Source organism: Lemur catta, chromosome 1 (assembly GCF_020740605.2).
Source record: "Lemur catta isolate mLemCat1 chromosome 1, mLemCat1.pri, whole genome shotgun sequence".
Lineage (NCBI taxonomy): Eukaryota > Metazoa > Chordata > Mammalia > Primates > Lemuridae > Lemur > Lemur catta.
Genome location: NC_059128.1, coordinates 221953527 through 221966572, shown reverse-complemented (window position 1 = coordinate 221966572; position 13046 = coordinate 221953527). Strand labels below are relative to the sequence as shown.

Genomic DNA, 13046 nt, shown 5'->3' with positions numbered 1-13046 from the left:
AAGGTTTCATTATTTAACTTTCTAAAGTAGATTTAACACAACCAGTCACACCTCATTTGATGTGATGTCAAAAGGAGTACCATTTTTGTTACTAATTGTGGAGAGTGGATATTTTTAGAGGTGGTAAACAGACACAGGTATAGATGAGAAATATTAGTTCTTTTGTCTTTTTATTTTTGTCTCCTCATTCCCATTCAAAAATTCTATGGATTAAAAGTATTTAAAATTATACATTAACTAATACCCAAAAGAGGTTGAAAATATATTCCAAAGTACAAAAATTTATCCAGTGGCTGGGCATGGTGGCACACGCCTGTAGACCCAGCTACTCAGAAGGCTGAGGCAAGAGGATCACTTGAGCCCAGGAGTCTAAGGTTGCAGTGAGCTATAATGATGCCACAGTACTGTAGTCAGGGCAACAGAGTGAGACTGTCTCAAAAACAAAATTTTTTTTTTTCAGTTCCACAAGTATTTTTATATCCTGATGAAAAGTACATGCACACAGTAAATAACTGTGCCCAATTACCAAGCAATCTTCTACTAATCTTCTGTAGAGTAGTTTTGCTCATGGGCTTTAAAAAAGGCAAAGACCTGGGCTCCACCACTTTCTAGGGACATAACCTTAGTCAAATTACTTAACTCTTTTTTTTTACAAGTTAATCTTTTCAAAATTATTTATTTATTTAAATTGACAAATAAAAATTGTATTATTTATCACATACAGTATATTGTTTTGAAATATGTATACACTGTGAAATGGTCAAACTGAGCTAATTAACATATGCATTATCTTATATCTTTATCATTTTTTTTGTGGTGACACTTAAAATCTACTCTCTTAGCAATTTTCAAGAATATAATACATTGTTATTAACTATAGTCATAATGTTGTGCAATAGATCTCTTCAACTTTTTCCTTGTATCTAACCAAAATTTTGTATCCTTTCACCAACATCTAAATTACTTAACTTTGGAAGCCTGAGTTTTTTCACGATTAAATGGAGATAAAAACAGTACCTCACAGGGTTGTTGAGAAGATTAAATGAGATACTGTTCTCCAAGCCTCAGTTTCCTCATCTTTAAAATGGGAGCAGTAACAGTACCACATAGGGTTGCTGTGAGGATTAAACAAGATGATGCATATAAAACACTTAGCATAGTGCCAGGCGTATGTTAAGTGTTCAATAAATGATAGCTAATGATATTATTGTTATCATGATTAAGTATTTTATTATGAGAACGGTAGTAAGTTGAAAGTCTAAAAACACAGCAATTTTAATACACTGAACCTCTGATGTTCAACATTCATACAGCATTTTAAGATTTTTTTTTTTGGTCAGTCTGCAAATGTTATTTATTTAATCAGTGCTTCCATAATCAATTATTGTGTTTTCCAAGATGACAAATGTATAACTCATTCCAAGCAAAATCCATTACTTTAGAATATATATACAGAATAAAAACAAATGAATACAACCTGACTCAAAGACATTTTTCCTGATTTAAGGAAAAAAATTCTAAAAATAAACTGAAAAATGCATTAAAAAGTTTTGGGTTACTTCTCAAAGTGAGATTTGTTGAACAATATAACAGTTGCTTATTAAAGAAATGATGCAAAGGAAGTTTGCATCTTTTTAAAATAGGAAAAATAATCAGTCTATTCTAGGAAGTTAGTCATCTTTAGGGATCCTCTAACGATTAAAATTTTATCTGTACAAATTCTCTTGGTTGAATCTTTTCATGGTCCATTATCAAGTAGAATGAGCATACACTTACAAAAAAGACTGACTGTTTGATATGGCCTAATACATTTCAAATCCACAGGAAAGAAAGGATCAAAACCTAAAAAGTAAGAATACAACAGGCAGAACTCATTTCCTTATTAGTTCAAGGCACCGTTCTATGGAAAATAACACAAACTCCATGTCAATTATTCTAAATTTAAATGATGGCTAAATAACAAGACATTGCTATTCAGTATAACACCATCCTACAGAAAATTATAAAAAAGTATTCATCTACCTTGTTCTGCTACCAAGGCCTTGAGTTCTCCCAACAAATACTTTATAGTTCTAACTTTTTCAGCAGTCTGGTTCACATTTTTTGCCTTCTGTACATCTTTGACTATGCTTGCATCTTGCACATGGACATTTAAACCCTTTCCTTCACTTGTGGCCTCTCTAATTTGTCCTCTGGCACATTTTTCTTCATTAGTGGCCAAGAAAGCTGGCTGTGATCTAGTGGGGCTTCGATGCGTCTGACCATTTGAATGAGTTTCTTTTCCATGAGATTGAAACAGAGACATGTATGTTTGAAAACATTTTAGTAGGTCTGCTTCCTTAGAAGCTCCTTGTTGTGGCAGAATACCATTAGCCAGGCCCAGGTGCTGAAATGTTGGAATAGCTGATATGTCTGTTTTGGGCAGGCTACATGGAACTCCAGGAATGGTATTAAATGAGTTCCTTAGAACATCAGCACCGTTCACAGAAACTGTTTTACTTTGTGATGGAAACTGGTTGTCACCATCGGTTTGAACTTCCTAAAGAAAGAAAAAAAACAAGTTAAGCCTTCAGAAGTATAAGCACTCACTTATAGGTATTAATTATAACAAACTTAAACCAGAAATATCAGAAATACTAGAAAATGACTTTCTAATATCTTCAGCTTAAAAGTGAGTTAGCTATATTTCTTTTCAGCAAAATAAAGATTCTTGTTTTTTAAAGCTTAACTAGTTTACTCTGCAACATGGGAACATTATAAGGCTATGACTAAAATACCACACATGGTTTAAAGGCATCAAAGATCCACTTTGGGACTAAAACAAACATTTACACTTTGGGAAACTGCACTGTAAAAAAGTAAGCTCAAATACACAGAAAGCTTTTGCACAAACATAGTTACAGAAATGGTACAGTAGTGAAAAACCAGCTGTTTTTTAAATGTCTAATCACATGGGAGTAGTTACACAGACTATAGTATATTCAAAAATACAGTATTAACCACTATTAAAAATTCACAGAAGGTATTTATTAATAGAGAAACATTTTTAAAATAAAACTTTAAGTGAAAAGCAGTATATACAACTATATAAAATTTAATTATAACTTTATTTTTAAAAGAAAGCAAACTTAACAAATAAAAACCAAAAACCAAAACCTACCCAGAGAATTAAATAATTGGAAAGCATGCTATCACTTTGTTAACAGGAGTTGTGCTTGAGTGGTGGGTATGGTTGATTTTTTTTTTTCTACTGATCTCTATCCTCTTTCTCCTTCATTATTGTCATCAATAATAGGTAAAACTTTTCTAATAAAAAAACACTTGAAAAAAATTGGCTTTTACATCCTAGTGCATTAAAATACAATCAGTAAATTCAATATTCCCTCCCAAGATGGCAATACAATTTGTATGTATTTCTACATACAAATAATTACTTGTGAGGTATACAAACTATACTCACTGAATGAACCACTGGAGGGCAGGGTGGTCGCTGAGGTGACCAGACTGGGGTGAAGGTACATAAGCCATAATTAGAATGTGGAGGTGCCTGAGATTCTAAAAGGTAAGAGGGAGATAAAATCATTCACATCTCATACTGCTTATACAATAACAAAGCAATTTAATTACAGTTTATATTCATGCTTTTAAAAACATCAGTCATACTAACCAGAACCAGACATAGAATGGCAAGGTACAGGAGGAATTCCACTGGTGCTATTCTTTGAAGCCAAATTATTCATCAGTGACATTTGAGTCTGCACATGCTCACAAAGGGCTTGGTATATTATGGGTGAATACATTCTATAATGATCTTGCAATGACCAATTTTGTGCTATATCTGATGTGTCTCTTTGATTTCCAGCAGAAGCTTCATTAGGTATCTGTTTCTTATTATGTGAAGATTCTAATGTGGAACAAGAAACAAAAGTTCTTGAAATATGATTCTTCAAAAACTTTTACCGTAAGATCTTAAGCACAAAAATAACTCTCAGAAACAATCCAGTTCATCACATACTTCACAGAAGGGCTTTACCATTATCACTATCCCCCTAAAGAAAATGATCTCAAATTCTTTTTGAAAAGTATCTAATGAATTAAGTAAGTTTCCCCAGTCAAAAATATCTACACTAATTCTTTAAAATCCCCATTAGTGCTATTTGTTAAATCTCTCCCTTCAGTTTTAACACCTTTCTTGAAGGTATCATATTGTCCCTAAATTCCGATAAAACTCCTTTGTCTTACCCCTTGTCCAAGTTCATGCTCTCAGGGGAAACCAGAATAGGAAACACAGAAAGAATACTTTGTAACAATTCTGATGCTTTGACAGTTTAGAAAAAAAATCAGAGCTATGAGATCAATATGAAAAGTAAACTAAATCTACACATTGGGCTGCCAAAAAACCATCTTAACTTGGCATAACGTATTCTAAAGCCTGACCATAACCTACTTTTCCAACCACCTTCCCATCACCCCCAACTCAAATTTTTCATTCCAGCCAGGCCAATTTAGATACTCAACAAGCTTTTCTCACCTTTCTTTAACATTGCTCATGATGAACCATTCCTTCCAATTCAATTCTACCCAGTCAAGCAAGGCTCATCTGAGCTTCCCTCTTCCATGGAGCCTTTTCCAAACCAATCATTCCAGTCCAGTGACTACTCTTTGCCATTCCAAAGCACATTTGTTTAAACAAATCATACGCCACTGACATATTGCCCTATGTTGCTTATCTTTCATTCTCTTGTGCCTCTGACTAAAGTATAAGCTTCTTCAGGCAGGGCTATATGTTATACTTTATTATTCTCTCTTACAGAGCCTGGTATTAGTCTATGTACAAAGTAGAAACTTGGTATTAATAAAGTAATGAAAAAAGAAAAGTTTTCTACATTGCACTACCCTTTAGACTGGTATAAAAATCTAAATTTTATTAACATTTCCCTAATAAGATACCCTTTCCAAATGTTTTTTTTTAAAATACTATTAACAGAAATGAGAATGTTCTGATAGATCATAGGTTATTAGGGCACAAAATAAATTTAGACAAATATATAAGCTTTAGCAGTACCCACCAAAGCTAAATATACATATATTCTATGACACAACAATTCCACTCACAAACATATGCGTAACAGAAATAGGTGCTATGGCTACTAAGATACATGTACAAGAACGTTCAAAACAGCTTTATCAGCAGTAGTCAAAAACTGAAAACACCAAATAGCCATGAATAGTAGAAATAGATAAACTCTGTTAATACTTATATGCCAGAATACTATACAGCAATGAAAAAGAACAAAGTACTAATATATGCAACTACCTGGATGAATTTCACAGACAAAGATTTAGCGAAAGATGTCAGACACAAGAGTATATAGTGTTCTATTGTATGTAATGAAGTTCAAAAACAGGAAAAACTAGCAAATGGAAATAGAAGTCAGGAAAGTGGTTACCCAGGGATGAGGGCAGAGGTGGTGGTGAGGATACTGACAGGGAGGGAACCTTGTAGGGTGCTGAAAATGTTCTGTATCTTAATCTAGTTGATAACTACATGAGTGTATACAAATGTAAAAATTTATTGAGATTTTGTGTACTTTAAAATTATTCCTTAAATTTTTTAAAAAACTGGAAAAAAATAAATTTTAAAAAGTATAGAATCCCTCAAATATGTAAATAGATAATATATACCTTATTGAAAAGAAAAACATTGCTAAAAGCATAAAACTTACATGTAAAAGCAAACAAAAAGTTAAAGGCAGATTAAATACTACAATCACTGAAAACAGAAAAAAAATTTAAAGAAAAGGACAATATTTGACTATGAAAATGGTTGGAGATATCAGAGGGTTCCACTTTGACTTGGGGTATGCTTCCTTTTGAGATGATCTAGTCCTATGAATATACTTTCCAGACCTAAATAAAAGTTTTAACATTTATTAGCTGAGTAACCTTCGGAAAATTACCTAAGCGCTCTTGACCTCCTCTTCCTCTTCAGAAAAATGGTGATAATAATACCCACTTGGCCAGGTGTGGTGGCTCACACCTGTAATCCTAGCACTCTGGGAGGCTGAGACAGGAGGATCCCTTGAGGTCAGGAGTTGAGACCAGCCTGAGCAAGAGTGAGACCCTGTCTTTACTAAAAATAGAAAAAATTAGCCAGGCCTGGTGGCACTTGCCTGTAGTCCCAGCTGCTTGGGAGGCTGAGGCAGCAGGATTACTTGAGCCCAGGAGTTTGAGATTGCTATGAGCTAGGCTGGCGCCATGGCACTCTAGCTCAGGCGACAGAGCAAGACTCTGTCTCAAAAAAAAAAAAAAAAAAAAAAAACACCCACTTTATAAGATTATTTTGACAAGTAAATGAGATGACACTTGTAAAGTCCTTAGATCAACATCTAATACATAGTAAAAATTCAGTAATTATATCACCAAATAGCTGCAAGCACTTTAGATAAGTAAATATATCATATTCATAAATCTCGCTGACATCAATAATATACCACTGAACATGTCCCCTCTGAAGTGATTAAAACAAAGCAATAGTAGTTACCTTCACTATCTGAACAGATGAGCTAAAACAAAACTGGTTAATAAATTTCTGTAAAGCAAGTATTATTTCTTATTGGAAATACAATTTTATAATAAATCAACTGCAGAAGTACCCTCTAAAATATCTGAACTTTGAAATCTAAAATTATGGAGGATGAGATCATAGTCCGTGACTATCTAGCATATCACTTGACCTTTCCTCTTGATTCCTGGGTCTCACTTCTGCTCTTGAATTTCCTTTGGTCCCTTAAGGTAAGAATTGTCTGGTTTGAGGAATTCTTCAGATTTCACACTCATGGGTCGGTTGCAGGCATCAGCTCTCATTTATGTTTTTGTCAAGGGGTGGTTTTCAGAGTCTCTGATAAAGCTGAAGTACAATATTATGCCTCTACCAGTAGATGTCATCATTCAACATAAATTACTAAACTCCATATTTCTTAAAAATCAAACCTTTAGAATTAAAACAACTTATTTTGCTCCTTTATAAACTCAGTCCATACGAAACTGCTGATAATGTTGAATATTTGTACTTAATGTATAAAGTCTTAAAGCTAGAAACCATAAATGGATATATATCCAAGACAAGCTAGAAACCATAAATGGATATACAGGAAAAATTATAGTTATATTACTACTACACAATTTTAAAATAAAACAAAATAACAACAAAATGAGTCTGTTACTACACAAATACAAATGAAGTATATTTTCTTGCTCTTGTTAATTACACCAAAGCACCTCACATGAAAATTTTACCTAACAAATCAGGATGCCAATATATTTAATTGGTGTTAGCTGATAATTAGAATTCATGAAAGGAATGCATTCATTTATTCAGTCCATGAAACTTTTTCAGCCCTTGAATTCTAGCTGCTGTACAAGCACTGGCTGTTGCGTGGACAGACAAGCATTATCTGACAGGTTAAGTTATTCCTGCCACACAAATATAGAACAAACATCCAATGCAGATAAGACCCACTGGATGCCTATTATAAATGGAAATACATATGAAGAACACCCAGCTTTGATGCAGGCAATCGATGCTCAAAGGATTCTCCCTATGGTAGTTTATTTCCCCAAGAGGAAAGCAGCAATATATGCATATGTTACTGAAAGGAGAATCATGAAAGCATTCAACTGTTATCAAATGTAAAAAGTTGCTTATTTTTTTAAAAAATTCTTTTTTAATGTCAGAAGCACTCCCAAGTAAGCACCATACATTTCTGGATCCGCCTGGCTTCTTACTCCCAAAATGCACCAAGGGAAGTTTACTTGACTCCATAGACATTCAATGATCAGGTAGGTCCCAGACAGAAAGTACATAAGGAGGCATGCCCCAGAAGACGGTTAACACAAAATAGCAAGACAATGTATGTTAAAAATAAATAATACTAGTTAATATGCTGTAAAAGATTTCTTAAAGTTCTGATTACCTCACTTGGGGAGAGATGGAAAAGAGAGCAAGTGATGACCATGGTTTTTGTGTATTATTGAGCATTGTGATAATATAGCAAAACTTTGTATTAGTTAACAGTGGCCAATCACATAAACATACACACACGCGCGCACACACACACATGCATAAACAAAAGATGTTTCTAGATAGTACTACAATTTGGTAAATTTTTCTTAAAGAGTAGTTGAATCAAAGAGAAGGAGCCTTCTCTTCCAATGAGTTAAACTTACAAGTAAGTCAATGAAAACTAACTTCTAATATTGCAACTCTACAGAAGATTGTCTTATGGAAGTAGATCCTTCCCTCTGATAATGAAAATATGGGGGAAAGAACAATAAGAATATTGTGCCCTGATCGCAGGCCAGAATTGATGATCTGGCTCTAACACAAATAAGAATTTAATGCTGGGGACCCTGAAGGCCAGAGTCTTTCATCTGCCACTCCAAATCCATCCTCTACGGGTCTCTACCTTGCTATCCCTTCGATGCTAATCTATATGGATTATATTGTTAAAAGACTGTCTCTCTTGCTCTTATATGTCCTTCTGTGCATACCAAGAAAGCAAGGCTTTGACGTAAGTTCTTTGCCTGGGCTATTTCTCAGGGTTGTATTTGTTGTGAGCAACCTTGAGGGATCAGGTAATATTTCCCTCTGGGACAAGTATAGGCTTGCTTACTGCTTATTATTAAAGTGACAGATTACCCAAGCTCAGTGTTCCTCAGCTGCAACCTAAACCTACAGCATGTGTGGCATTCATGTGGGTCCATCACATCACCCCAACGTGAATTGGGGGGGTGGGAGAACCAATGCAAATATGCTGACATACATGCTGCTTGCTGCACTGTGAGAAATAAAGTCCTCTGTCTGACCCAGTAGCCTTGTGGCTTCTTCCAGCATCCATGACACAGCAGGACTAACTTACTAGCTTGTAAGAATCAAATCCCAGAACTTATATACATCAGTAGGGCTTCATCTGGGTTTAACCCAATGGGAATCTTGGCATTTCAAGGAAAGGAAGAAGCATGAAGTCAGAGTATGCATTTATTCTTGCTCCTTCTCTATAAGGCCACCTTGGGCTGGCTTTCAATGAACCTCACTGCTCTTCTCAAGGCAGCCTACTCTATAAACAGCATCTCTTCTTGAATCCAGTAACGTCTCCCTCTCCTAATCCCTTAAGGCCTTGAGATGATAACAGCTCTGTTACTGCTGCTAGCACTGGGCACCACTCCTTTTGGTTTTCCTATTACCTACCCATACCTTTGTAATGAGTCCCCTCGTAAATAAACTTTCCTCCAATTACCTCAATTTGAGTGTTGCCATCTGTTTCTTGTTCAAAATCTGACAGAAGCAATTACGTCAGGATCTAACAAGTTGCTACCATGACACCCACTGTCAGCCACTTACATCCCAAATGGGATTTCCTTGAGGAAGGATGCTCTGGATAAGAAATAACCTGCCTTGAGGCAAAAAGTAGGAGACTGGAGAAATAGGTGCTATCACTCCTTTCTTTCTCCATTGGGCCCTAATAAATAGGCCTCTGCTTTAAGAGTTAAGACCAGAGTTTAGCATACCTTTTCTTAAAAGGCTAGAAAGTAAATATTTTAGGCTTAGTGGGCCAGATGATCTCTGTCACAACTACTCAACTCTGCCATTGCAGCACAAAAGCAGCCAAAGAAAACATTAATAAATTTAAACTTTATTTACAAAATAAAATAACTAAACATTACTTATAAAACAGGCTGTAGTGTGTTGACCCAATTTAGACCGATGATCTCCAATAGAAATATAATGTAAATCACATATATAACTTAAATTTCCAATAGCCATATTAAAAAGTAAAAATAATAGGTAAAATTACTTTTCACAATGTTTTATTTAAATCAATATATCCAAAATATTAACATTTCAACGTGTAAGATAAGGAACTGAGATATTTTATTTTTTGTATTAAATCTTCTAAATCCAGGATGTGTATTTTACACAAAGCACATCTCAATCTGGACACTAAATTTTCATCAGAAATATTTGCTCTGTATTTAAATTTAATAGAATTTAGTTGAAAAAGTAGATTCACATATCTAAGTTATTCTAAACATACTTATAAGTTTTATAATAACTGGATCACATAACAGTTTTCAAATTTAAATTTAAATGATCTTAAATTAAATAACATTAAAAATTCAACTCCTTGGTTGCACTAGTCATATTTCAAATGGTCAATAGCCACATGTGGCTAATGGCTACCATCTTGAACAATGCTGGTGAAGATTATACGAAGGCAAATGTGACTGGCCTCCAAGATGGGTTAGGAAGGACTGAAATAAACTGTTTCCCCTGCCTTAGTTCTCTAACTCAGGAGCATCTGGAACATCAACCTCTATCCTATGAATGCTCTACCCTCACTTTCTCAGCCCCTTTGCCTGGACCCTGATCTCTTAATATTCAGGGTTACTGCCTTAGATGATATTCTAGACTCTTCCACTTGCTCAAACTGCATCTAAGGACATACTACAGTGCTGGTATTTCTGGCCAACCTTAACTGTGGAACTATTAATAGTTAGACTAATTCTTGTCCATCTGAATTTCCATTGTGGACTTTTTCATCTCCATTTTGGGCTATCGTGTTCTATAGGCCTCTAAGGGACAACATAATCAAAACTTGCTTGTTCTGAACTTATCGCTAAATTATTACACTTAAGTAAATCAGCAAAGTTAACTGTGAGTGTATAAAATACCCTTGGCTACATTCACCATCAATCAGTGGCAGGCTCTCTTTCTTTATCTATCCAACCTGAAATTTTACCTTCTGATGTACTATGTATCCTAACTGTACCACTCAACAAGTTCAGCTCTTGGTCAACTTAAGGCATATACATATAATTTTAAAGCAATAACTATAAGTATACACTTCAAATGCAATTTGAAGTGTATACTTATATACACACACAATCACAATTTGTGATTATCTATGAAAACAAGTGGCCAAGGAAACAAAGATAACTCTATATAACTCCCAAATGTCATTCTGAGTTTGACTCTTTTCTCCTAGAAAACCCACACATAAGTCTCTTTTTTTACTTTCCTTCTTGGGAAAGTGACAGTAAGCAAAGTGACTACTCAGTAATTAGAAGCTGAAGAGAGAAAGAAAAGCATAAGCACGCACAAACCTAAATAACCAATACCAATTGTGAAAATGAAAGACAACTGCATAATACTGATAATTTATCAAAATCCCCACAATTAAGGATTATCTTTAAATAAATGACAGAAAAAAATGCTTACTCATTTCCTTCCGGACTCCCAAAGGAATGGTATGTTTTTCAGGTCCTTTCTTTTTAGACCCATATCTTTTGCCTTCTAAAGGTCTAGGATTAGATCTATCTTCTGAATATGCTGTTTCTGAACCTATTAATAATTAAAACAAAAATTCGTTAACATTGAAGAAACGACTTAATTAAGAAAAGGAGATTAGCAAGGAAGTATTTTTTTTGAAAAACCTGAATCTTCATTTCTCAAAATGTCCCGCAGCAAAGAAGCACAACCATCGAGCCCCTGTACGGTTTCAGCCTGTAAGGAGAAAGTCATTTAGAATACATTTGTATATAACATTTTATTGTAGGAAAAAAACATATTACATAGTTTTAAAATTTCTTTATTTACAAGCAATTTATTATTAGTAGAAAACATTTTCAAGCAAGACTTTATACTTGCTTAGAGCAACTAATACTTTACCTTTGCATTTTACTCCTACTTCTTAGCTTTTACCTGAAGGTTAATTAAGACAGTTTGTATTATATCTATTCAGTTTAATCTTACCTGACTTTCTGAATCAGAATGGACGGAATAGCCAGAATGTGCATTAAAACGTGGTATTTTTCTTAAATGGGTCCTAGAAAAGAGGCTCATTAATATTCTTACAAATAATACAAATATATTTTTCCCACAATATATTAATAAGTAGTCATTTTCTTTCCAGCAAAGGTTAGACAGGAAAGATTGATCAACGAACTATGAGATGGATTTATAAGGACATTATAAAGACTGTTAAACACTAAAATGATTAACGTGGGCAGATATGAAAACTTATTCCCTAGATTTTGTGAAAGGTAGAGGCCCATCTATATTTCTGGGGTAGACAAAAGGTAGTCCAGTCCAAAGACATGAAAAATTTATTGAAATTTCCTGAAGTTGTAAACTTCTTACTTACCCTTTCTTCCCACTTGTTAATTTAGTAGGTCCAGCTTGCCCTCCTGAAGATAACACCTATGACATAATATATATTATACTAGATATATATTTTTCCTTTATATTTTCAATATGCTATCCTGACAAAACCTGAAATGAAATGTCATTTTTTTTCTTTCTTTTTTTTCATCTGCCCAAACTGAAACTTTACCTAACAAACAATAACTTCCCATACCCTCTTCCCTCCACCCCTGGCAACCACCATTCTACCTTCTATGAATCTGACTACTCTAGGACCTTCATATAAGTGGAATAATATTTGTCTTCTTTGACTGGCTGATTTCACTTACTATAACATTTTCAAGCTTCATCCATGCTATAGCATGTGTCAAAATTTTTCTTCCTTTTTAAGGCTGAATAATATTCCATTATATGTATGTACCATGTTATTCATTTTTTAATAAATGTGATATAACCTAAACATCCGAAATTATAATTTAACTCTTGTACAATAAACTTGTCAAGCAAGTAACATATATTTACTTCTTAAGTCTATTTAAGCTGAAAAGGAAATTGAGTTGTTATTTTAAATCAGAAGTACCTACTGCAATAAGTCCATACTATATCAATCCATAAACATGTTCTACATTCCCAAATTCTTTGAAACATACAAGTTAATTCAAAATATAGGATAGAGTTCTTTTTTTTTTTTTTTTGAGACAGAGTCTCACTTTGTTGCCCGGGCTAGAGTGAGTGCCGTGGTGACAGCCTAGCTCACAGCAACCTCAAACTCCCGGGCTTAAGCGATCCTACTGCCTCAGCCTCCCGAGTAGCTGGGACTACAAGCATGCGCCACCATGCC

General features: G+C 34.4%; 1 protein-coding gene across 1 annotated transcript in view; it reads right to left on the bottom strand.

Moving 5' to 3' along the window:
• The window catches only part of CCDC14 (coiled-coil domain containing 14), a 40487-nt gene that overhangs the window by 22563 nt on the left and 4878 nt on the right, over positions 1 to 13046 (bottom strand). Inside the window, exons 2-8 of the mRNA XM_045540115.1 lie at positions 12207 to 12262; positions 11816 to 11888; positions 11497 to 11566; positions 11282 to 11404; positions 3668 to 3904; positions 3461 to 3555; positions 2023 to 2539 (exon numbers count right to left, since the gene is read on the bottom strand). Of these exons, the coding sequence (XP_045396071.1) occupies positions 2023 to 2539; positions 3461 to 3555; positions 3668 to 3904; positions 11282 to 11404; positions 11497 to 11566; positions 11816 to 11888; positions 12207 to 12262 (1171 nt within the window). The remainder of the gene's footprint in view (positions 1 to 2022; positions 2540 to 3460; positions 3556 to 3667; positions 3905 to 11281; positions 11405 to 11496; positions 11567 to 11815; positions 11889 to 12206; positions 12263 to 13046) is intronic.